The 26,690-nt window shown below is 45.6% G+C and overlaps 2 protein-coding genes across 2 annotated transcripts; one reads left to right on the top strand and one right to left on the bottom strand.

Annotated features, from left to right (window-relative positions):
- The first annotated feature begins 1,174 nt into the window (after positions 1-1,174).
- LOC114607233 (mycocerosic acid synthase-like) lies at positions 1,175-16,000 on the top strand. Its single transcript, XM_028750236.2, has 6 exons — positions 1,175-1,502; positions 2,443-2,596; positions 6,353-6,513; positions 7,332-7,535; positions 8,895-9,076; positions 10,134-16,000. Exons 1-6 carry the CDS (start codon positions 1,448-1,450, stop codon positions 15,678-15,680), a joined length of 6,303 nt encoding a protein of 2,100 aa, XP_028606069.2. The 5' UTR covers positions 1,175-1,447; the 3' UTR covers positions 15,681-16,000.
- A 1,140-nt stretch (positions 16,001-17,140) lies between these two features.
- On the bottom strand, positions 17,141-26,164 carry LOC144324919 (patched domain-containing protein 3-like). Its single transcript, XM_077936815.1, has 4 exons — positions 25,382-26,164; positions 22,169-22,290; positions 19,668-19,813; positions 17,141-19,441 (listed from the first exon to the last, which is right to left on the bottom strand). The coding sequence occupies exons 1-4, from the start codon at positions 26,162-26,164 to the stop codon at positions 17,835-17,837; spliced, it is 2,658 nt and encodes an 885-aa protein (XP_077792941.1). The 3' UTR covers positions 17,141-17,834.
- Positions 26,165-26,690: the final 526 nt, after the last annotated feature.

Genomic DNA, 26,690 nt, shown 5'->3' with positions numbered 1-26,690 from the left:
AAAACAGCAATTTAACATGAATTTCACTAACAATACAATTGATCCATAAAATGAAAGCAATAATCAACTGTACTATAAAATAAATAAGTTTTGTAGATGATAAAAATTAAAATTATTATTTTTTCTTACCTGCACTGATGGTTGTCATTGTTTGGATGGGTGTGTGTATGTTATCCATTTCCGCAGTCACTCACTCACTCAATCAATCAATCAGTAGCTGAACTGGGTTCCACACAGTCAGAAAAACAAATTAACCGAAAAAGCCTCATAAACAAAAACGCAAAAGAAATAGCGAAAACAAAAGTACCAAACTTAATCTGTTCCAGAAGTCCATTTGACTTCTCAAATGTTCAAAAACCAAGGCGCAGCTTCTGATTGGTGCAGGCGCCCCGGAAACAGCAGCCGACAGCCACATCGGACGTTCGGCTTCCCAAAAACACTTACTTCCGGGTTTATCGGCATTTGGGAACCAAGGCGTTTGAGTACCAAGGCGTTTGAGAACTAAGGTACCACGGTAATAGAAACATTTTATTTTATTTTTAAAAGGTTAGATGTTATGTGAGAGGCACCAGGTCCCCCCCCCCAAGACTGGTTTATGTGTGTCAGTGTGTGTTGCACCACTCTCCCTCAACATTGGGGGGGGGGGCGCTGGGTGCCTTCAAACAAATATTGAGGGGGCTGAAAACACCTAAACCCCCTAGAATTGGCATACCTGTAGTACGTCAAGTGTAAGTTACCTCACGCGCTCTAGAGCACTTTCCCCATTATACTCCTTATTAAAAAGAGAGGTAAGAGGGATTTATTGTTTCGCCGCACTGAGAGGTGTAGCGGCGTGAGGGGAATAAGGGTCTCTCGGCAAGCACTACTGACAGGATCCTTTGGGGGATGCTATGACTGTTTAATGGGGCAAGATTCTGCTTTAAATGTAAAGTGGAAGGTGGGGCCTTAGAATTCCCCTCAGTACTCACAATCTGCCCCTCAGGAGAGTCTGAAGTCTCGAAACATTGACTTCCTCTTCAGCAGCCAACTCATGTCTGCGTATCAATCTTTATGGAACTGCCTACTTTTCTTACACAGGATTTGGATGTCAGTCCTCTTTCTTTGACCTCCACAATATACCTTGAACTTTCCCTCCATCTGTGCTTGGTTGCCCAGGTGACCTGTAGGTTGCTGCCTGCTGTTCTGTTTGTTTATTGCAATAGGATCACATCTGAATCTCAATGTACCTCAGAGATTGGTACTGTATAGATATATAGTACACACACACACACATTTATGAACTGATCTGCTCTTCATCGAAGAATATTACTCTGCGGTCATCACAAAGGGTTGCTTATATTTCAAGGAGTAGGCACCAATTAAAAATAAATACTTACAACTCTGCCTTCTTTTCCACAGGACGATTGCCTTATTCAGTGACCAACACAAGTAGAAAAATAAAATAAAGATGGCGTGTGAGAATGAAATAGCTATTGTGGGTATAGGATGCAACTTTCCTGGAGGTAAGTCTTTGAGGGGGGGGGAGTGATATAAGAAAGTTACCCATGTTTCTTTCACTATTTTTATTGTTCTATAGCATAAAGCTTTCTCGTGATTTAAAGTAAGAGTAAACTAAGAACTCAGCACTAGTTATTGAGAGATACCAATACAGTGGTACCTCAGGTTACATACGCTTCAGGTTACACACTCCGCTAACCCAGAAATAGTGCTTCAGGTTAAGAACTTTGCTTCAGGATAAGAACAGAAATCGTGCTCCGGCAGCGCAGCAGCAGCAGAAGGCCCCATTAGCTAAAGTGGTGCTTCAGGTTAAGAACAGTTTCAGGTTAAGAACGGACCTCCGGAACGACTTAAGTACTTAACCTGAGGTACCACTGTATTTAAATTCTTGCTAGAAATATTTTTAATATGTCGCTGTCATGAAAATGGAGAAGTGAATGTCTGTGATATTATGAAGTCCACTGGAAATTCAGGTTTGTTACATGACAGATCTTGGAATTTTGCATCTCATCAATACTCTTTAAATGTAAGATCTAACATCCACAACAAGCAGAATAGCACATATCAATTTAATTATGTATTTTGCCTTCCTGAACTTGGAATATGCTAACCTAAACCTTATGCCTTCACAACTAGATGGCTCTCATCTGGGAGATGCCATCCAAACAAATATGGTAACAGCTGAATGCAATTTTCATAAGAACATCACGCAGAAAAATTACAGACAGTATGATGAGATTGTGTGATTTAGGAAAAGGTCCAATTTTCTATGAAATTTGAAATTTTGTAGCACTTGAAATGCAAATTTAATTTGTATCACATTTTGAAAGTTGGATTTCTCATGTAAGTTCAGATAAACTGAACAAGGCAGGTTTGACATTTTGAAAACAAAAACAGTATATTTTAATACATCTAAAAATGTATATTTAAATCTTCATGCAACAGGTGAAGGAATTGACAGTTTCTGGAAAGTGTTAGAGAATGGCAGAAACTGCACTACAGAAATACCTCCAGAAAGATTTAATATTAGAGAGTGGTATGATCCAGGTGACGACAAACCAGGTAAAATACGTACAACTCGTGCTGCTCTTCTTGATGAGTAAGTCATATATTTTGCTAATAAATCCTTCAGACTTTCTAAACTTGCACATTTCTCCCTTGAAATGACTCACTGATGTAATATGTGTTATTATATGAACCTTTCAAAATATCTCTTAAAACTAACGAGCAATCTCAAAGTGCTGCGTTATAATGAATGCATTTCCACACTACGGGAGCTGCTTTGGGTGCAAATCTTATGCTGAAATTGTACACTATATGAACTTCACAAAAAAGGTGATGTCATCATAATACTAATGTCCCTCCACATTCTGCTCATCAGCTACAATTTAGAGTGTGGGTATTAATCTCTTTTCCAACTAAATGATCGGAAGGCCTTGAGGGCAAGACCCATACTGAGGTGGTGTTGGTCAGCAGCATGAGCAGAGACACATTTTAAGTCTCTTTGAGTTCTTTTTTTCTGAAAACGTGACTAGTTAATAATCGCCACAACAATAATAAATTCATTATTATCATTATTATTTCCTTACACTTTATACCCCTCCTTCCATCATGGAATCCAAGTTCCCAGGCGGTCACCAACCCAGGTACATCTGGACCTGCTTAGCTTCAGTAAGGAGATGTCCCTAAGTGCCTTCAGACCAGATGTTGTCTCTGTGCTCCTCCAAATGTCCCATAAATCACAGCCAGTGTGCCCAACAAATGCCTCATTCTTGCTTCAGATCATACCCTGGGACTAAGGCAGCTATAACCCATTTTAGGACTGTTGTCTCCCACATGAGAGTTATCCTCATGTGGATATTCCCAGCGCTCTTTTTCTAGAAAAAGAGGTGGTGGAACTCACAATGAACACCTCCCTTGTCCTCTTATAATGACAATGGTGCCCACCTGAGATGTGCCAAACTGAGTTCCAGTGAGTTCTGGTGAGGGAGGGGGAGCCCTGATTATACTGCAGTGCAGCTTTTCCTGGTGCAATAGTTTCAAGCCATGGTGTTTCACTGCTATTTCCACCAGCTTCATACAGTGGTACCTTGGTTTAAGAACAGCTTAGTTTATGAACAACTTGGATTTAGAATGCTGCAAACCTGGAAGGTGTTTTGGTTTGTGAACTTTGCCTTGGAAGCAGAACATGTTCCGCTTCCCGTTGAGTGTGTTTCATTTGTAAATTGAGTCCCTGCTGCTATGGGAAAGCACACCTTGGTTTAAGAACAGACTAAGGTACCACTGTGCTATGAAATGACATGGGCACAGTGTCCTATTTGCTGTGTCCTATCTTGACAATTTATGTGCTGGAAGCTGTACGCCGGCTCCCTTGGCCAATAAAGCGAGATGAGTGCCGCAACCCCAGAGTCGGTGACGACTGGACCTAATGGTCAGGGGTCCCTTTACCTTTACAGTGGTGCCTCGCAAGACGAAATTAATTCGTTCCGCAAGTTTTTTCTTCTTGCGAGTTTTTCGTCTTGCGATGCACGGTTTCCCATAGGAATGCATTGAAAATCAATTAATGCGTTCCTAGGGAAACCACCTTCAGACCAGGTCCGGGGACAGTCTGTTCCCCGACCTCTTCTGAAGGCTGGGGGGGGGGGGGGACAAGGGCTTTTTTCCCACTGCCAGCCTTCAGAAGGCTGTTCTGAAGGCTGGCGGTGGGAAAAAAAGCCCTTCTTCCCACCTCTCGCCCCGCAAGCTCCGGGGACAGGAGGGCTTTGCTGCCGACCGCCAGCATTTTAAAAGCCCCTGCTGTCCCGGGGCGATTTTAAAATGCTGGCGGGCGGGAGCGAAGTCTCTGCTGTCCCGGGGAGATTTTAAAATGCTGGGGGGCGGGAGCGAACGCTTCGCTCCCGCCCGCCAACATTTTAAGATCGCCCGGGGCAGCAGAGACTTCTCGCCCAAAGCAAGGGGAGCTCTCCGAAGGGCTCCCCGTGCTTCGGGCGACAGGCTGCCGCCCCAAGCCTCGCGCACCCGGCGGGACCTCCTGCCGGGTGCGCGAGGCTTGCAGACACTCGCCCGAAGCAGGGGAAGCCCTCCGGAGGGCTCCCCGTGCTTCGGGTGACAGGCTGCCGCCCCAAGCCTCGCGCACCCGGCGGGACCTCCTGCCGGGCGCGCGAGGCTTGCAGACACTCGCCCGAAGCAGGGGAAGCCCTCCGGAGGGCTCCCCGTGCTTCGGGTGACAGGCTGCCGCCCCAAGCCTCGCGCACCCGGCGGGACCTCCTGCCGGGTGCGCGAGGCTTGCAGACACTCGCCCGAAGCAGGGGAAGCCCTCCGGAGGGCTCCCCGTGCTTCGGGTGACAGGCTGCCGCCCCAAGCCTCGCGCACCCGGCGGGACCTCCTGCCGGGCGCGCGAGGCTTGCAGACACTCGCCCGAAGCAGGGGAAGCCCTCCGAAGGGCTCCCCGTGCTTCGGGTGACAGGCTGCCGCCCCAAGCCTCGCGCACCCGGCGGGACCTCCTGCCGGGCGCGCGAGGCTTGCAGACACTCGCCCGAAGCAGGGGAAGCCCTCCGGAGGGCTCCCCGTGCTTCGGGTGACAGGCTGCCGCCCCAAGCCTCGCGCACCCGGCGGGACCTCCTGCCGGGCGCGCGAGGCTTGCAGACACTCGCCCGAAGCAGGGCAAGCCCTCCGGAGGGCTCCCCGTGCTTCGGGTGACAGGCTGCCGCCCCAAGCCTCGCGCACCCGGCGGGACCTCCTGCCGGGCGCGCGAGGCTTGCAGACACTCGCCCGAAGCAGGGCAAGCCCTCCGAAGGGCTCCCCGTGCTTCGGGTGACAGGCTGCCGCCCCAAGCCTCGCGCACCCGGCGGGACCTCCTGCCGGGCGCGCGAGGCTTGCAGACACTCGCCCGAAGCAGGGGAAGCCCTCCGGAGGGCTCCCCGTGCTTCGGGTGACAGGCTGCCGCCCCAAGCCTCGCGCACCCGGCGGGACCTCCTGCCGGGTGCGCGAGGCTTGCAGACACTCGCCCGAAGCAGGGGAAGCCCTCCGAAGGGCTCCCCGTGCTTCGGGTGACAGGCTGCCGCCCCAAGCCTCGCGCACCCGGCGGGACCTCCTGCCGGGCGCGCGAGGCTTGCAGACACTCGCCCGAAGCAGGGGAAGCCCTCCGGAGGGCTCCCCGTGCTTCGGGTGACAGGCTGCCGCCCCAAGCCTCGCGCACCCGGCGGGACCTCCTGCCGGGTGCGCGAGGCTTGCAGACACTCGCCCGAAGCAGGGGAAGCCCTCCGAAGGGCTCCCCGTGCTTCGGGTGACAGGCTGCCGCCCCAAGCCTCGCGCACCCGGCGGGACCTCCTGCCGGGCGCGCGAGGCTTGCAGACACTCGCCCAAAGATTTTAAAATGCTGGGGGTCGGGAGCGAAGCGTTCGCTCCCGCCCGCCAGCATTTTAAGATCGCCCGGGGCAGCGGAGAAGTCTCCGCTGTCCCGGGAAGGCAGGCGGGGGGAGCAAAGACTTTTGCCCCCCGCCAGCCTTCAGAAGAGGTCCAGGACCTCTTCTGAAGGCCGGCTGTGGGCGAAAGTCTTTGCTCCCGACCGCCAGCAATTTAAAACAGGTCCCCGGAGATTTCCCTATGGGCTTTCGTCTTGCGAAGCAAGCCCATAGGGAAATTCGTCTTGCGAAGCGCCTCCAAAACAGAAAACCCTTTCGTCTTGCGGGTTTTCCGTCTTGCGAGGCATTCGTCTTGCGGGGTACCACTGTACTTTACAACATGTAGTATTAGGCTTCAATGAATTTTAAGTATATCTTATCAGAGCATGTTGGATTAAGCAGTATGTGAATCACACCGTATATCATGTCATACCTCCATTTAATTTTTTTAGATTGAATGCATTTGATAACAAGCTGTTTGGCATCAGCAATGAGGAAGCTGAGCGTATGGATCCTCAGCAAAAGTTACTCATGGAATGTACCTACAGAGCGCTGGAAGATGCAGGAGTCACTCCTGAAAACATTAGTGGTACCAAAACAGGGGTTTTTGTTGGTAAGATAATAGCTATGATGCAGAAGATTTTGTATATTTACATTGCATACCATATATCTGCTTTAGAGGGGGCCACACAACGATTGGTAACACCACATCTATATGGGCGTTTACACCTGGCAATTCCAAATAAAATGATGTTGGAAGGCCCTAGATAATTGCTTTGTCAGAATTGAGAATATTGGATAATATTGTTAGGCCTTTAAAATATGTCTTTCCAAGTGAGTTCCTAAATTCCTCTCTTCCCCAGCATAGGAAGTTTGGTAATTTAAAAATTGGTTTACTTACAAACTCATCAAATGTCAGCTTCATGTGCTTTTCCATACGTTCATCAGAAAACATTGCACAGGCAGGAAAACTTAGCCTAGTTACAAAGTGGTAAAAGTTCCTAGATTTATTGGAATATGAACACAAGGGTGGCTGGTGAGAGCCATGTGACTGAGCTGGAACAAGCAGCTCAAACCTCCTCACACACTGAGTTTCTCAAGTAGATGGGACCATAAGCCTGATTACCTATCTCATCCCAAGGACAGGGGAAGTGACATAGCTAAGCTTGGCAGGAGAGCTCACTCTGAGTTTTTAACCCCTTCAGGCATTAATTAAACTTAAGCATGTTGGTTGTGCAAGGCTGGTTATCAGATTTACTGTGCAGGGAAACTGAGATGGGGAAACACATGCTGCTTAAGTGCCTTAGAAGAAACACAGAATAAAAGTGAAATAATAAATAATTGTAGGATAGGAGGTGAAGAATAAAAACCAGTACTAGATGTAGATTTGAGTGTAAATTGACCTTAAAAACAAATGTTCTGTATTTACAGGCCTGATGAATCGAGACTATGAATCTATAACCAGCAGGGCAGTTGCTGAAATAAACCATTATGATGCCACAGGGGCAGCAATGAGTACAGCTGCTCATCGGATTTCATACAGTTTTAATTTGACTGGACCATCAATTGCCATTGATACAGCTTGTTCATCTTTTCTTTCTGCTTTGGATCTTGGTTACAAAGCCATTAAACAAGGTATTCTTGGTTACTATGTTTCACTGACCTGGCCACAGTGATCCATGCGACGGTCACCTCCAGGTTTGACTACTGTAATTCGCTCTACGCGGGGCTGCCCCTGAAGCTGTCACAGAAACTCCAGCGGGTGCAGAATGCTGCAGCGAGGCTCCTCACGGGGTCTTTGCCATAGGAGCATATTCACCCAGTGCTTTTCCAGCTGCACTGGCTCCCGGTGGAGTACAGGGTCAGATTTAAAGTGCTGGTTTTGACCTTTAAAGCCCTTCACAGCCTAGGACGCTTGTACCTACGGGACCGCCTTTCCCGGTATGCCCCACGGAGAGCCTCAAGGTCCATAAATAGCAACACCCTAGTGGTCCCAGGCCCTAAGGAAGTTAGATTGGCTTCAACCAGAGCCAGGGCCTTTTCAACTCTGGCTCCGGCCTGGTGGAACGCTCTGTCTCATGAGACCAGGGCCCTGCAGGATCTGATTTCTTTCCGCAGGGCCTGTAAGACAGAGTTGTTCCGCCTGGCCTTTGGCTTGGAGCCAATTTGATTCCCTCCCTCTCTTTCTTTTTTCTTTTCCTTTCTCCTCCTGCGATGAGGCTACATTTTAATATTTTAATGTTTCAATATTTTAATGTTGTATTTTATTTTTGTTTTTAAGTTGTATTCATTCAACTTGTTTCTATTATTGCTTGTTAGCTGCCCTGAGCCCAGCCTTGGCTGGGGAGGGCGGGGTATAAATAAAATTATTATTATTATTATTATTATTATTATTATTATTATTATTATTATTATTACTATGCATACCATTAACCGTGATTCCCAAACTCCGCCCCCCCCATAGACCACTTGAAAATTGCTGAGGGTCTTAGTGGATCACTAAATGATTTTTCTGTGTATTATATCAACTGTAATGCACTGTGCTAGGTGGTGCGTGGAACCTCGGTTGTCAAACACTTCGGAAGTTGAAGGTTGCGGCTTTCAAACGCTGACAACCCGGAAGTGAATGCTTCCATTTTTGAACGCGCCTTGGAAGTCGAATGGCTTCTGAGGTGCATTTCTCCATTTTTTCAGTGGATTTTGCCGACCAGCAATTGCGCCTCAGTTGTTGAACGTTTTGGAAGTCAAATGGTCTTCCAGAACAGATTACGTTCGACAACCAACGTTCCACTGCTTATGCCCTGCCTGACCCAGGAGAGGCTAGTTTAAAACTTGGAGATAAGAGACAAAGATATGCCCAACAAAGGATTTTGCAAGAGAAATCACCATGATGACACAGATGGTATCAACACCTCGTGGCTATGTGAATGAAATATCCGTTTTCCCCCTTTCATGATTTCAGGCTCGTTCTGTTTTTTTGTACCTTTGATATAGGAGACTGCGAATCTGCTATCTGCGGAGGAGTAAATTGCATCATAGAACCTTGGAAGTTTGTATCTCTGAGTAAAGCAAACCTTTTATCACCTGACGGAATTAGTAAACCCTTCTCTAAAGATGCAGGTGGCTATGGAAGAGGAGAAGGATGTGGCGTTCTTCTATTAAAGCCACTGGTAAAGGTAGGGTGTTTATACTGAACTCTCAATTTCCCAAATGTCCCAGGGATGTTCATTGGGTCTAGTGTGCTTTGGAAAGGAGAACACCAGAGACTTGCTGTCTTTGTAATATTTGCTTTTTTAAAAAATATGCTCAAGCAGAACCTAAGTGGAGGCAAACAGGCATTCCTTCAAGGTAGCACTGATGCTACTCTATCTCAAATCTCCAGAAACAGTTCCAGAAAGATTCTCTGCCTATGTCACTAAGCCTTCAAAATGGCCATCTACCTTTGGCTGCTCTTTCTTGGCATGATCCCTTGAACTAGAGGTTTTAACCTCCGAATTTTGATTGATATCTAATTTAGAAGTTATTGGAGAGATTCCCAATTATCATGAGACTCTCTTCTAAACAGATACTACTTATTTATTATATTTATATCCTGTCTTTCTTCAAAGGAACTCAAGGTGTCATACATACATTGTGCTCTACCCTGTTATCCAATGACTGAAAGATGGTCATTGATCTAAAGCCACACGATTAGATTAATGACTGAAAGCGGATTTGAAACTTGATCTTCCCAGTACTAGTCTCACATTCTGATTACACCAGACTGACCCCTTAATTTACTCACTAATGAAGTATTCTAAACTATTAACCAGAAAACAGTCCAACAAGAAATAGTTAGCCACTAAAAAATGCCTAACTGCCACATAATAATTACAAATTTCCCCAATATCCCTCGAAATAAATGGCTGGAATAACTTGCTGCTCTTGTACTGTAAGTAATGCTTAAGAGTAATACCATGGTGCAGAAAAAAAGTGAATTCAGCATAAAGTTGTATATCCTACTGCCCTGCAGTAGGTAGTTTGGGATCACGGACTTTGGTAATTATATCACCAAAGCAACATGTCACGGGAAGTTACAGATGAGGAGAAGATTCAGTGTTACTGAAAGGTCCAAACACTGCTCTCAAACAAAATTGATCAGTGCTGTCGCTGTTAAAAAAAATCTAAATATAATCATGCTGCAATAGTTACTTAATGGTTGATAACATTGTGTATTCCTTTATCCCCAAATAGGCACAGGAAGAATTCAACAAAATATGGGGCATCATCAGCATCACGGCAATCAACCAGAATGGAAGTTCTGTTGCTCCAGGCATGCGATCATCTCAAGCAGCACAAGAGAAGTTGTTACTTAACATTTATCCAACGTATATTGATCCTTCAGCTGTTCAGTACATTGAAACAAATGGTCTAGGAATCCCTAATGAAGATGCCACTGAAGCAGAGAGCTTAGGCAATGTCATTGGCAGAAAAAGGCCTCCCGATTTGCCCCCTCTCAAGATTGGCTCCGTTAAAGGGAACATTGGGCACACAGAGTCAGCTGCTGGGGCAGCAGGCTTAATCAAAGTTCTTCTCATGATGCACCATGGGAAGATAGTCCCATCCTTGCACTTTTCAGAGAGCACCAGCAGCATAAATACAGGGAAACTGAATCTCTCCATCCCAACAACAGTGGAGAAGTGGGAGGAGCCTGGTGAATATGGCAGAGTTGCTGGGATCAACTGTTTTGGATTTGGGGGCACCAATGCCCATGTGGTTGTCAGACAGTTTAAACAAACCCAGGTTATTTCTCCAGTCCGAAGGCCCGTTGAATTATTTGTCATTTCGGCAGCTTTAAGGAGTTCTCTCAAACGGGCGATAGAAGACACAGCTAGGTACCTTAATACCAGTGAATCAGCGACACTCCCAAATCTGGCCTACACATCTGCTTGTAGAAGAAGTCACATAAACTACAAATACAGAAAAGCGTTTGTGGCATCCTCTCTCCAGCACTTACAGCAACAGCTTAATTCAACTGAAATGGAAACTGTGTCACGGAAAAAGCCTGCAGAATTGATCTTTGTGTTCTCCGGTAATGGTTTGCATTTCAAAGGGATATGTAGAATCCTGCTGAAATCTGAGCCTGTCTTCAGAGACAAATGTATTGAAATCAAGCAATTATTTCAACAGCTTTCACCCACTGGAATTTTGAATTTAACAGAAAGTGGGCACAATGATTTGCCCAGGCCTGAAGTTGCCCAGCCCTTACTCTTTACACTGCAGGTGGCCTTGGTTACACTCCTGCAACACTGGGGCGTTAAGCCAATTGCTGCTGTTGGCCATTCAGTTGGTGAAGTAGCTGCTGCCCATTGTGCTGGCTTGATTTCCCTGGAAGATGCTGTCAAAGTCATCTACCACAGGAGCAGGCTGCAGGCTAAAGTCACTGGAGGCAGAATGCTGGTGGTTGACAACATTCCCGTTGCAGAAGTGTCAGCAGCCCTTGGTGCATATTCAGGGAAAGTCTGCGTTGCAGCGTTTAACAGTCCTTTGTCTTGCACCTTATCAGGAGATGAAGCATCTATCCACGCCATTCATAAAGATTTAGCTGAGCACTTCAGTAAAAGAAACATATTTCTTCATACCTTAGATGGGCCAGCTGCATATCACAGCCACATGATAGAACCAGTACTAACAGAACTCTCAGAAAGCCTATCAGAATTAAAGAAAGGGAAGCCAGAGATTGAGCTAATTTCGACAGCAACAGGGAAGGCCATTTCAGATGGCGATTTTGTTACAGGCACCTACTGGGCCAGACAGGTTCGGGATCCTGTTTCTTTTGCAGAGGCCATAATGACATCAGTAAAAGGCAAGGACAACGTTGCATTTGTGGAAATAGGTCCTCAAAGAGCTTTGCAGAGATACATCGTTGAGACATTAGGGACGCAAACCAGAGTTTTTAATTCTTTGCAAACGGATAGGGAATATGTGACTCTTCTTAATCTAGTGAAAGATCTTTTTGAATTGGGATTGAATGTGAATTGGCAGCATTTTTATGAAGGTTATCAAAGTGTACCATCAGCTTATCCCAGGTATCACTTTGATCATCAGAAACTCATGCTGCATCAGAAAGCAAACAGCAGAGCTGTAAGCTCAAGCCATTCTTTAATTTGCAGTACAAATAAGGATAACTCAGAATTCATTTGTTCTATCTCTGAGGCTCTGAAACCACATTTATATGAGCACAAGAACTACTGTGCTGCATTAATTCCTGTAGCTGTTTTGGTGGAACTTGCTCTGGCAGCCGTGATGACGAGCTCAAGGCCAAAAGTACCCTTAAGTTATTGTCAAATGAATATATTTTTCCCTGCACCATGTGTTTTAAATGAAAATCTCCATGCTTTGAAGATAAAGGTTGAGCCACAACAAACAGTGTCAAAGTTCAGAATACAATCAGGTTCAGCTAATACAGTTTATGCTTCGGGACAAGTCAGAAAGAACCCTGAAACATCAATTGAAGAAAAGAAGATTTCTTTAAAAGACATTTTTCAGAGGTGTAGATCTGTTGTTAGCGAAGATGAGGTTTATGAAACATTGGCTCAGTCTGGATCCAACTATGATGCTACTTTCAGGCAGCTAAGTAATGTATTTTATTGTGAAGACTTGAAAGAAGCTGTGACAACTGTTACAGTGAAGAGACAAACAGTAGAAGAAATGTACGAGTATTATATCCATCCAGTCCTTTTAGATTGTTTTCTGCAAATGGTAGGTATTCTGGCTGCAGTTACTTCCAATAACAAAGTAGTTTTACCTTCTGGTATAAGTAGTCTTGCAGTTGCTCGCTCATTGGAAGAGGAAATGATTATATATTTAAAAACAACCAAGTCCACTGACAATTTCTTAGAGTTTTGTGGATGCTTCACAGATAAACAAGGCTCCGTTCTGGTAGAACTGAGATGTGTTCGAATTAATTTGGTACAGGAAATTCCCAGGAAAGAAAATGAATTGTTGTTTGAAAATCAGTGGAAGGAAATAACTTCTGATCAAGCAATGCATAATCTGCCCAAAGCACCTCGAGTTGTGGTGTTTGCTGACAAATTTGGAATATCGCAGCAGCTCAAGAATTACTTACATAGCGAGTCTAGATTTGTTGCGTATCAGGAATGGGAGAAATTGTTGGCAGCTAAGAGAACAGATACCTATGCACAAAGTAAGATTAATATGGAACTGCAGGGATATGATGATGTTCTGTTTATGTGGGGCATCCAAAAACTGAACGAAAATTTGCCGGAGAAAGTGGTGAAACATTCAGTAAGATGCTGTGAGGCATTTCGCCAAGTTGTTACTGCATTAAAGGAGAAGAAGTCCCATTGCTCCATTACAGTAATCACTTACAGGACATCAGAAAGGAAAGTAGACCATATAAACACTGGCTTTGGTTTGTACGGCATGGCTCGAACATGTATGGTTGAAGTCCCGGAAATAACGTTTCAGATTATTGACATCAGCTCTACAAATGCAATAGATATCTCGGCCTTAGCTGATGTTTTAGTAAAATATAAAGCACAGGATTATCCAGAAGTCTGGATTGATGAGGGACGAATTTATAGTTCTGAAATTAGGCGCACACAGATTGAACCCACAGCCTTCAATACACCTTCCCACCCACTTCAGAACTCAGACTTCTGCATTTTGTATACAGGAGATCCATACTGTATGAATGATCTGTCAGTTAAAGTTGCCAACTCACGTACTCAACTTGGCAACCACAGTGTTGAAGTTCAACTTGAAAAAATAAGCATCCACTCAGAAGACTATTTCCCTGTTAGCGTGTCCAGCTGCAAGTTTGGGAAAACGTTGTATTGGAATTCAGATACTATAGATAAACACAAGCTATTAGCTCTAGACTTTACTGGCACTGTAACAGCAATAGGCAGTGAGGTGAAAAAGGTAAAAGTGGGAGATCATATTGCTTCATGTTATCCGGTTTCTGCAGCGTCAAGAATTAATATTCCAGAAACAGTTTGTTTCAGCACTCAAAAATTTCCATGTTTCAGAAATATACCATGCACTTCGTTCTTCTGGGTAGCAAGGGAGATTTTTCATCAAATGCTGCCAGTGCCAAAGCATAATGAAATATTAGGTATTGTTTGCACTGAGCCCGAGTCAGTTTTGTGCAAAGTGCTTACTTTTTCAGCTCAGGAATTAGGTTGGAAAATAATAGTTACAAACCATACAACTGGTCTATGGCAACGTGTTAATCAGTGCAATGCCCTTATTTTTCTACCTCCACTAAACGGACTATTTAAAGAGGGCCTAAGCTGTCTTTTCCATCTCCGAGATGTTGTACTGGTTTATGGCAATGAACAACCAGAATGTTTGAGGTATCTGGCTGGGAGTGATCATGAAAATATCCATATTCACACTGTCAGTCTTATCCGCATTTTCCAGAAAGCATATCTGATACGATCTCAGAAGGAGATGTATTGTTGGCTGAAGTCATTGAATATGAAACAATTAAAAGATATCGCATATTTCATTTTTCAGCAAGCAGGAAAGGATCTGAGGCCTGAGGTTGCCGCATCCTATTTCAACTGCAAGAATGTCCCAGTTGCAGTACTAAAAAGTGATGGGGAAGACAGCAAGATATCAGATATACCCGAGACTGAAACAGACAGGAGAATGTTTAAGCAGAATGCAGTTTATATAGTCGCAGATGAATTCACTAGGCTTGGCTTAGAAACTGTAAAATTTGTAGCTCAGAATGGAGGCAGGTGCATTGTGCTGCTTTCACAGAGGAATCCAAGCACTGAGGAGCAAAAAGAAATAAATGCTCTCCAGGATCACTGTGAAGGGAGCAGAATAGTCAACTTGCAGTCTAACATTGTTTGCAGTTCAGAGGTTGAGAAAGCTATCAAGTCGATCAGTAAATTTTTCCCAAACTCTCCTGTTAAAGGTGTATTCCACAGTGCTATGGCTTTACATGATGGGCTCCTTGAAACCCTCAACGTGTCAAACTTTGAGGAAGTTTTAAATCCAAAGGTAGCAGGGGTAATCAATCTTCATCGTGCCACGCAAGGCAGGGAGCTTGACCACTTTGTATGTTATTCTTCTATTTCATCGTTTCTTGGAAACGCAACACAGTCCAACTACGCAGCTGCCAATTCCTTCCTGGATCTCTTCTGTCATTACAGGAGAAACAGTGGCCTTCCAGCGCAGTCCATTAACTGGGGTGCTTTAAATCTCGGAGCCTTGCAAGATCAACAACACTATCAAAATTATAGGTTACAAACGAAAGGAATAGAGGATCTGCAAGTGAACGAGATTCATGAATATCTAAAAAGAAGCTTAATTCTGGATCAACCTCAGCAAGCTGTGTTAAAATTGAATTTTCAAACTTTAGCTGATCATGTTTTATCTCAAAATTTGTCGTTGAAGAGTCGTTTTTATGAACTTGTTTCTGAAGAGACAGGTAGTAATCCTGAGCTTGCTGGTGAAGCTGGATTCAAAAACTACTCTCTAAATGAGCCTGTAGATTATGCAATCGCACTTTTGAAAAGCCTGGCTAAAACAATCCCTGTTGATCTTTCAATGCATACGCCACTTTCATCATTGGGTGTAGACTCTACATTAGCCTTTACTCTACAGAATCGTATCTTTACGGAAAGGAGAGTGGAAATACCTCTCACGAAACTACTTGATCCTCAGTCCACTGTGTCAACTTTAATCTTATACTTGAAAGAAAATTCTGACACAACCGATTCTCATGGAGCTGAAGGTACTGATGTTGGAAGCTGGTTGTAGAAATGCATTTCCAGGCATTATACTAAATTAATTATCAGTAATGGCTTAGTGTTCAAGGTTTGTTTTTTGCAGTTCAAAACCTCAAAACCCCTTGATCGCCACGGTACTACTAGTCCCCAAAATGGAAACCTCTCTCTATACAGGACACGTTCTGGCCATGCCTATCACCACAGTCTGACGGGTAAGACGCAGGGACAGTAGGTGGCTTGTGGTAGAAGATATAAATGCATATGACAAATGGAGCAAGTCCAATGTCTTTTCAGTTCGGTGCACAATACAGAATTTCTGTTTAGCTACGAATTTCTGATTGTGCAAAACAGTTAGACGTATCTGTATGTAACACCGCAGGCCAACACAGACCTACCTGGCATGAAGCTCAGTTGGGAAAAAAATGGTGTTTATTTCTAAGTAGGCATGTAGAGTGTTGCTCTGGAGGTGTGCCTATGATTGCAGCCTTCAATTTCTAGCATTCAATTATTTAAGTACAATTGATTTTTATTTTTTTTTTACTGTTATTTGCTAGGTGGAATATGAATTATATGGAAAATGTATTGATCGTAACTTTAGTACAGATAATTAATTTGAATGAAGATTTATAATGGGGTCTTTATGCAAAACATATCCTAATTTGTATTAATAAACTCTTGTGTGGTTCTAATATTTGTATTGGCCTAGGAACAGGAACAGCAATGCTTGTGGATGTGTGGAAATCAAAAATAACTTCAGGGCACATGTATTGTGGGGGAATTCTGTATTCAGAATTATGGAGCTACTGTATGTACTTTCCTTACTTGAAAGATAAGAGAGGGAGGTCCAGCAGCAGCTGTTTTAACCAGCTGTTATTGAAAATCAAGCCTCCACATCATGTCAATTGACTGAATTCAAATTCAAACCACAGAAAAATTGTGTGTGTACACAAGACAGGAATTCAGAAGAGGCCAAGAAGACACCATAACGGCAACAAAATGGGACAAGGACCATTTTCAAAGATGCTACAAAGGTTAGAATCAGATTTTTAGATGATGAGACAGAAGGTAGACACAATATGCTTGGAGAACACAACCAAACTCTCCCTCCTCCACCCCAGCCGCAACATTCAAAAACACCCTCCCAACTCACACATGAACAGCCAATCACAAACAAGCAACCACACCCTAGGCAAACCCCAACTTCTCTCACCACCAAAGGAACACAAGTGGATAGAACCTGCACAAACAATGCTGACACAAAACCCCACACATGCATTAAGTAAAATAGAAACATCCCCACCCACCATGGCCCCCTCCACCTCTTCTCCCCTTTTCTTCCTAATGTAACACTAATGTCTCAGCAAATGAAATTGACCTGTAGAAAAGGTAACTCGAAAAAAGAGACAGTGCACATATTTTTGTAAACCAAGAAATCTTTAAAAAAATACATTAAAAAAAATTAAAAAAAGAAAAGAAAATATGACACAAGCAAAACTTGATATATTGTATATTTTGGGTGCTTATATCACAGCATCACAGAGAATGTAAGAGATACTACCTTAATAGGCCCCTACAGATCTGGGATAAGGAGGGGTACCCACTTCAATGGGTGGTATTTCCAGGCAGGTTTGAAACGTGGCTCAACTGAAAGGGGTTTTGAGGCGCTGCCAATCAGTGGAATGTTGGTGCCTGAAATATCCTAAGCAAACTGCTGTGTTCAGGGCTTTGCAACACCTGACAATCAGCTAATCATTGGGTCTTACGAAGCCCTATGAAAAGTGCTCTGTAAGACCCATGTGGGCAAAAGGGCCACCTGATGTAAACATGATGTCAGTGGTCCTGCTCACTTTCCAAAGTTGGCCCGCAAGTGGTGGGAGAGATAACACCGAGGAATAATAATAAAAAATTTTATTTATACCCTGCCCTCCCCAGCCAAAACCGGGCTCAGAGTGGCTAACATCAAATATATGACATATTACCATAAAATCAAGCAATCAATTAAAATACATCTTAGCTCCTAAAATCAAGTCAGAATCAAAGTAAAATCCAATCAGATGGCAGCCCGCAAAGTAAGGATGGGGACCTTAAATGCTCACCAGGAAGAGCCCACTCCTGTCCGCTAGGTAATTAGTTCCATTATCAAACTGCTCTCATTGTAATATTGTCATGTTTACATTAAGCGGTTTCATAATACAGTATTTGTATCTGAGAAAGGAACTCCTCCAGCACTGGAGCTCTGGGCACTGACTGGAAGCTGTCTATTTGGCATTTTACTACAAAAGCCGAAGAAAGTTAGGAACACAGGAATAAAAATGAGACCGTGAACAGCCCCAAACAAGATCACCAGAAACATGATCTTAAAAAAGGTTCTGAAGATGTAAGAGGATGCCATGGAGAGTACAATAACTCCCAAGATAGTGGAAATAGCTCCCTGTGTAACAGGGTAGCCAAGGTGGTACAATGCATCCACAGCCTTGTCATTCACTTTGTGTTTCTCACTGGCAACAAAAGCATAAGAAATATGAGCAGAGAAGTCTACTGAAAACCCAATGCAGATAACAAGGTTGATCATGGATATGGAATCAAGATTCACATTCCAGAAGGACATGAAACCAGCTACACCGACAATAACAGAGGCAATAGCAAAGGTTACCCACAAAGAACAAAGAGGATTGGGAATGAGTAGTAAGGAAATGAGTAGCATGGCTCCAGCAGCAATCACAACATTTTGAACTGTGTTCTGAACGATCACAAGATATTGATCAAAGTAAATAAAAGCTGGATGATAAACCATTAATGGTACCTTGCAGTCCTTAGCAAGACCTCTCAGCTCATTTAAAAGACTCCTCTCATCCACTGCAGTAGTAACATTGACTGTCTGTATGAAAAAACGTGATGCTATTATTTCTGTAGCAATAACATAAACATCCCACTTGAAGTCTGGATTAATCCCAAAAAGGGTGGCTAAATTGTCAATGAAAAGCCTACGGTCATCTATATTGAAAGACATACGTTTAGCGACATCTTGGTAAGTTCTCAACCAGGACACTGATAAATTCTTGTTGACGTAGGATGAGCTTTCTAGTGCATTCATACAGTTTTCAACATCTGCACGGACAGATGAATCCCAATAAGCTTTGCTTTCAGTAACAACCACCATAACCCTTGGACCATATTCTGAAAAATATTCCTTTTCCCATTCATAATACTGGATGACATAAGAATTGTCACTAGCTAGATTTCGAAGATCTATACCTTCTTGGACTTGAGTGCAGGCAAAAATACTACTACCCAAGTACATGAGATAAAGGACTACCACAAGCACCTTGGTCCAGGCGTGCATAAGGAAGGGACCGTAATACTTTCTAAAGAATCCATTCATGGGGTGTTCAGTCTCTGCTCCAGTGGACTCATCAAAAGACCCTCCTACACAGCACATGTTATATGTGCAGCCCTGAGAGTCCTGAGGCTCATTGTTCACTTTCATGAATGTGAGCCAGTGTCTGTTGCTTTCTTCTCGTCTCCCATTTAAAGCAAGAACTGCCCCCAAGAATGTCAGGTTGTATAAGTAGCAGAACACAAAGGCTGTTCCTGTGTAGATGCAAAATGCCTGAACAGACTGGAATGAAGTTGCAATTCCAATGTAGAAGGCTAACACGTCTGTGAGGGTCGTGATGGTAATGGACACAGCTGCTTCTCTGTAGGTGTCAGCCATTCGATCTCTGACACTGTCCTTCACTTTAGTCTGCTGCCAGCAAGACACCAGGATGAACATGTCATCAACACCAACCCCTGAAGAATGGCAAGTATATATCATATTAGTTCCTATATGTCATGCGAGAAGAGAAATACAGTGATATCTTGAAACTCGAATGGCTTGGCTCCCGAAAAAAAAAGGCTCCTTAACACCGCAAACCCGTAGCTATGTAAGAGAATTTTCACCCATCATCATACTTAAATATATTAATGAAAAGCCCAATGGAGAAGTCAGGAGGAATGTGTACATTTGCTCACTTACCAAGGATAAGAAATGGTGAATTTGCAACTGTGACAACAAACGGCACCCCACAAAAGAGCAGCAATCCAAAGCTGCTGACGACAGATAAGCCTGCTGACAGCACCCCAAAAGCTGCAACCCACACTTTTGTCCGTACACAGTCCAGCCTGAAACAGAGATTAAGAAGATTCTAATTCGATTCAGAGTATCACGGTACACGTGCTAATCCCCCCTCCCACTTAACCAAGCTAAACCCGTTAGCACCAAATGGATCGGCTATGCATGCACTGAAGCTGTTTGAAGCTTTGTTTTGAAGCTCTAGTTGCACAAAATATCTCAAAAAAGGATGCAAGCTTCCAAGCTCCCCAGAATGCTTCATCAGCTAGACAGTAAACAAACCAAGGAGGCAAGAACAAAGTTGGCTGTTGGTAAGGCCATTGAGAAATATAGCAGACATTCAGATGAAGCGTGGGAAATATAGCAGACATTCAGATGAAGCTTGGTAGATCTACTACCTGCTCTTAAGCCTGCATACACATGATACCTAATAATAATAATAATAATAATAATAATAATAATAATAATAATAATTTATTATTTCTACCCTGCCCATTTGGCTGGCTTTCCCCAGCCACTCTGGGCAGTTTCCAACAGAAGGTTAAACATACATTAAAACATCAATCATTAAAAACTTCCCTAAACAGGCCTGCTTTCAGATGTCTTCTAAATGTCATATAGTTGTTTATTTCTTTGACATCTGATGGGAGGGCATTCCACAGGGCGGGCGCCAATACTGAGAAGGCCCTCTGCCTGGTTCCCTGTAACTTCGCTTCTTGCAGGGAGGGTACTTCCAGAAGGCCCTCGGCGCTGGACCTCAGTGTCCGGACAGAGCAATGGGGGTGGAGACACTCCTTCAGATATACTGGACCGAGGCCATTTAGGACTTTAAAGGTCAACACCAACACTTTGAATTGTGCTCAGAAATGTACTGGGAGCCAATGGAGGTCTTTCAAGACCAGTGTTATGTGGTCTTGGCGGTTGCTCCCAGTCACCAGTCTAGTTGCCGCATTCCGGATTAGTTGCAGTTTCCGGGTCACCTTCAAAGGTAGCCCCACGTAGAGCACATTGGAGTCTAAGCGGGAGAGAACTAGAGCATGCACCACTCTGGCGAGTAGGGTCTCAGCCTGCGTACCAGATGGAGCTGGTAGACAGCTGTCCTGGATACAGAATTGACCTGCACCTCCATGGATAGCTGTGAGTCCAAAATGACTCCCGGGCTGCCCACCTGCTGCTTCAGGGGCACAGTTGCCCCATTCAAGACCAGGGAGTCCCCCATACCCGCCCAGCCCCCGTCCCCCAAAAACAGTACTTCTGTCTTGTCAGGATTCACCCTCAACCCGTTAGCCTCCATCCATCCTCCCACTGCCTCCAGGCACTCACACAGGACCTTCACCGCCTTCACTGGTTCCGATTTGAAAGAGAGGTAGAGCTGAGTATCATCTGCATACTAATGAACACCCAGCCCAAACCCGCTAATGATCTCTCCCAGCGGCTTCACGTAGATGTTAAAAAGCATGGGGGAGACGTCGGAATCCTGAGGCACCCCACAAGTGAGAGCCCAGGCGTCTGAACACTCACCACCCCCCCGCTTTCTGGACACATCCCAGGAGGAAAGAGAGGAACCACTGTATAACAGTGCCCCCAGCTCCCAGCTCCTTTAGCCCAGGGGTTAGCAACCTTTTTCAGTCGTGGGCTGGTCCACTGTCCTTCAGACCATGTGGTGGGCCAGACTTTTTTTTGGGGGGGTGTGTGTGTGAATGAATTCCTATGCCCCACAAATAACCCAGAGATGCATTTTAAATAAAAGGACACATTCTACTCTTGTAAAAACACACTGGTGCTACTACCGAGAAGGCCCTCTGCCTGGTTCCCTGTAACTTTGCTTCTCACAGTGAGGATACCGCCAGAAGGCCCTTGGCACTGGACCTCAGTGTCCGGACAGAGCAATGGGGGTGGAGACGCTCCTTCGGGTATCCAGGACCAAGGCCGTTTAGGGCTTTAAAGATCAGCACCAACACTTTGAATTGTGCTCAGAAATGTACTGGGGGCCAATGGAGGTCTTTCAAGACCAGTGTTATGTGGTCTTGGCGGCTGCTCCCAGTCACCAGTCTAGCTGCCACATTCTGGATTAGTTGGGAGTTTCTGGGTCACCTTCAAAGGTAGCCCCACATAGAACCCGTTGCAGTAGTCTAAGCAGGAGAGAACTAGAGCATGCACCACTTTGGCGAGACAGTCTGCGGGCAGGTAGGGTCTCAGCCTGTGTACCAGATGGAGCTGGTAGACAGCTGTCCTGGACTCAGAATTGACCTGCACCTCCATGCACAGCTGTGAGTCCAAAATGACTCCCAGGCTGTGCACCTGCTCCTTCAGGGGCACAGTTGCCCCATTCAAAACCAGGGAGTCCCCCATACACTCTCACAAAATGAAAAGATAAAAATTATTTCCGTTTCCTCAGCAATTACCTTGAGCATGAGATAATGGAGAAGGTTATTGTTAAGGTATACGTGATGGAAAACAAAGGGACCACTTCCTTAGTATTTTTTTCAAACTCTTCTTGTCTGGACAATGAAGTAAAATAAGCCACCTGCCATAGGGAGCGGAAGGTGGGGTGGGGGAGAAGAGAAGATCACATGTTAAATATTCTCTCTCTCTTAATATATAAATCTAAATGCTCACAAGAGTATAAAGACAGGGTGCAATTAGCAGAATATAAGTGGGACCTGAAATACATTTTGCAGCATGGAGTGCTCCTGTACAGGGGCCCAGGATAGCAAACAATAAAAACATCCTTAAAACAATTCCAATACTGATGTAGACTGGGAAAGATCTCTACTTGCTAAGAGCAAGGTTCTTCAGCAGGCACTTAAAAGACAGCCGATACAGCGTCTGTGTAATATTCAAGCAGTGGGGAGTAATTCCAAAGGACAGGTGTCACAGCACTAAAGGCCCAAGTCCTACATTGTGAGGAACAGACCTCCTGATCAGGTGGTATCTGCTGGAGGCCCTCAGTGACTTGACTTGCCATCTAAGGGGTGAGGTGGTCTTTCGAATAGCCCGTCCTAAACAGTGCAGGACTTCATACACCAAGGCTTCAAGTTAGCCAGCCATGCCCTCTTTCAGAATCATCTATTTCACCCCGCATCCCATTGGACACTCAACATTCTGAGGCCGCCCAGCAATTCTCAGTCTTCATTAAGCTGCTTGGTTGGGTTGGCTGGACAAAGTCTCTAATGTCTCAAGTCACCAATGTGTGCACAGCCTATGACTGGCAGAGGCCGCAGGTTAGCACCACTGTCTGGCTTCCAACTTCTAGAGACAGCCACGAGTTTACATAACTTTTAAAATGGGATTAGACAAATCCACGGAGGATAATAATACCGATGGCAACCAGTCATGATGCTATTCCATGTCTCCAGCTTCAGAGGCAGCATGCCTCCAAGTACCAGAGTACTAATTGCTGAGAAACAAGAGCAAAAGAGGGATACAATCCTCATGTCTTGTGTGTGGGTTTCCCATAAGTATCTGCTTGACCATTATGGGTGAAAACGTTGCTTTGGTCTAATCCAGCAGAGCTCTGAAATTATTGTGCTTAAAAGTTTATTGGAGCAGGAAGAAGAAAAAAGAATTCTGTGGGAAGCAGCATGGAACTGAACAATTGTCTCTTTATTTCCCCCTTTATCTGGGGGTGGGCAGGGCAGGGAACAGAAGCCGTTAGTCTTCCTGTTAGGCCTGCCAGTAAAACTAACCAAATATTGAGGATTGTGAGGGAGAAATCCCATTTCTGCTGAAAGATACATCTTCCATATATTGTTTAAATGTGCATATTATACCCCACCTGATATTTATAATAAAATAATTGTCCAAAGGAGGCAAGATAATTAACTTTAAAACAAAGATAGCCTTTCAATAAAATGTCAGGCATTGATGTCTGGTTGGATGCTACAACAGAAGGCGTAAGATCAAAGCAATGAGTTCTGTTTAATAGGGTGAGAGGGAAAACACATCCTAATTAATGAAAAGCTGCAACAGACTAACCCAAATGGAATAAAACTTACCTGTCTAGAGCAGTTTCTTTGCTTTCCTTCTGGATGCAAAGAGGCATATTAATAGCCTTACACTGAACAGTGTTACTGGCTCCAGTAGTCAAACCACTTAATTTAGAAATATTTTTTTAAGGGAGAGAAAGGTTATAAGAGAGAGAGAGAGAGAGAGGGAGGGAGAAAGGGAGAAACTATTCAGGCCTGGGTAGCACAGAGAAGCAGAATTAGTTGCACTAATAACAACCCTAGCTGAGAAAGCAGACACACTACAAATTTTGCTTGGGCTTGTTAGCTAACCCTCAGTTTTAGTAGCCAGTGAGGTTCTGCTTTCTGTTCTACAAAGGCTAAGTGAGCAAGTCCTTTTTTGTTTTCACTTTCGCAAAGAAGGGGGAGGGGTTCCTATGGGTGTGGAGCTGTGGGTCGGATGATATGCATTTCAAACAAATCAGCCCATCACATAATAATAATAATAATAATAATAATAATAATAATAATAATAATAATAACAACAACAACAACAACAACAACAATAACAATAATTTTATTATTTATACTTTGCCCATCTGGCTGGGCTTCCCCAGCCACTCTGGGTGGCTTCAAAAAAAATATTAAAATACTGTAATACATCAAACATTAAAAGTTTCCCTAAACAGGGCTGCTTTCAGATGTCTTCTAAAAGTCTGGTAGTTTTTGTTCTCTTTGACATCTGGTGGGAGGGTGTTCCACAGGTAGGGCGCCACTACTGAGAAGGCCCTCTGCCTGGTTCCCTGTAACTTGGTTTCTCGCATCGAGGGAACTGCCAGAAGGCCCTCGATGCTGGACCTCAGTGTCCGGGTAGAATGATGGGGGTGGAGACACTCCTTCAGATATACTGGACCGAGGCTGTTTAGGGCTTTAAAGGTTAGCACCAACACTTTGAATTGTGCTTGGAAACGTACTGGGAGCCAATGTAGGTCTTTCAAGACTGGTGTTATATGGTCTTGGCGGCCGCTCCCAGTCACCAGTCTACCTGCCATGTTCTGGATTAGTTGTAGTTTCTGGATCACCTTCAAAGGTAGCCCCACGTAGAGCGCATTGCAGTAGTCCAAGCGGGAGATAACCAGAGCATGTACCACTCTGGTGAGGCAGTCGAGGCAGATAGGGTCTCAGCCTGCGTACCAGATGGAGCTGGTAAACAGCTGCCCTGGACACGGATTTGACCTGTGCCTCCATGGACAGCTGTGAGTCCAAAATGACTCCCAGGCTGCACACCTGGTCCTTCAGGGGCACAAATACCCCATTCAGGACCAGGGAATCCTCCACACCTGCCCGCCCACTGTCTCCCAAAAACAGTACTTCTGGCGGTTCCCTCTCTGCGAGAAGCCAAGTTACAGGGAACCAGGCAGAGGGCCATCTCGGTAGTGGCATCCACCCTGTGGAACGCCCTCCCACCAGATGTCAAAGAGAAAAATAACTACCAAACTTTTAGAAGACATCTGAAGGCAGCCCTGTTTAGGGAAGCTTTTAAAGTTTAATAGGTTATTGTATTTTAGTGTTTTGTTGCAAGCTGCCCAGAGTGGCTGGGGAAACCCAGCCAGATGGGAGGGGTATAAATAATAAATTGTTGTTGTTGTTGTTGTGCCAGGAGACGCTTACCTGGATGGTTGCGAGGTTCAAAGATTTCAGCACGCCCGGGATGCGCTCCAGAAACGCCCGGAGCCAGAGCGCGCTGTCGTTTCTGCGAGAAGCCTCATCTTCCTGCAAGTAGTAGAAGAGGCGCAGCGCTTTGGCCGCCCGGACGGGGCGCGCCGGCCCATCCCCGGGGCCCAAGTCGAGGCCTCCCAGAAAGGGGGGCAGGAAAAGGGGGTTGGCAGTGAGCGGAGGGACGTAGAGCGGGAAAGTGAGGTCGGGCAGCAGCGCCTGTATCCCGGCCGGGTCGCCTTGCACCAAGCTGAGCAGCGGGTTGGCGCTGCTGCAGTTGTGGCCGGGGCTGCTCCGCGCGCAGAGCTGGGCGAAGGAGAGCGCGGCGCCGTCGGGGCTGCGGAGCCCCCGCACCGCCTGGTCCAGCGCCAGCAGCTCGGCGAAGGCCTCCCGGGTGAGGAGCGAGCCTCCGCCGCGGGCCACGGCCAGGAGGGAGGCGAAGGAGCCCTCGGTGCTCAGCCTCTCGGCCGAGAAGCGCCGCGCGTCGTCGGTGGGGAAGTGCGCCTGCACGAAGCGCCGCTCGCCCTTGGCGGGGCCCCCGAGCGGCGTGAACTGGCCCTCGATGTCGTTGTCCTCCAGGCTGCTCAGGAACACGAAGCCGGCGCCCAAAGCGGCCGAGAGCGCCACGGGCACGAGCAGGAAGGGCCACGGGTGCGCGCCCACCTGGGCGCCCAGGGCCCGCAGCGCGCGCGACAGGGGCCTCTCCACGCAGTCCGTGTGGCAGTCGAGGGGCGCCATCGCCTTTTCTCTTTTCTCCTCCTCCCAGCGGCGAAGAGAGTTAAGAGAGTTCAGACCGTTATCCGAGTACGCGAGGGGTAGGGCAGCCCGGCCCCACTTAGCACGAGTTTCTGAAACATCTCGAAAAGGGGGAACTGAGCGGGAAATGATGGTAAATATGGCCGCTGGGCGGAGGTTCGCCCTTCGGGCAACGCCCACCCGTTAACCGCCTCAGAAGTCGGTTGGGGGGAGGGAGCGAGGCGATGCTGAGGGAAACTCCCTTCAGCGAAGGCATCAGTTTCTTGGCTGCAATCTGGCCGCTACGTCTGAGGGAAACTCCCGAGAAATTCCAGAACGAGAGGGCGCAGTGCCTTTTTAGCCAAGATGCAATGAAAGTGATCTTTTAACCAGTAGCCCGTCTAACTGGGAATTTCCTTCTTCTCGGCAGTCTTTTTTCCGCAAGGGTGGGCGACCTGCGGCCCCCCACTTCAGTTTACTGTACACTCACCGCATTTCCAGTGCAGAGTTTTTAATTCATGTTCCCATG

Source organism: Podarcis muralis, chromosome 12, assembly GCF_964188315.1.
Source record: "Podarcis muralis chromosome 12, rPodMur119.hap1.1, whole genome shotgun sequence".
NCBI lineage: Eukaryota > Metazoa > Chordata > Lepidosauria > Squamata > Lacertidae > Podarcis > Podarcis muralis.
Note: the sequence above shows the minus strand (reverse complement) of the source record. Positions and strands in the feature narration are given on the sequence as shown.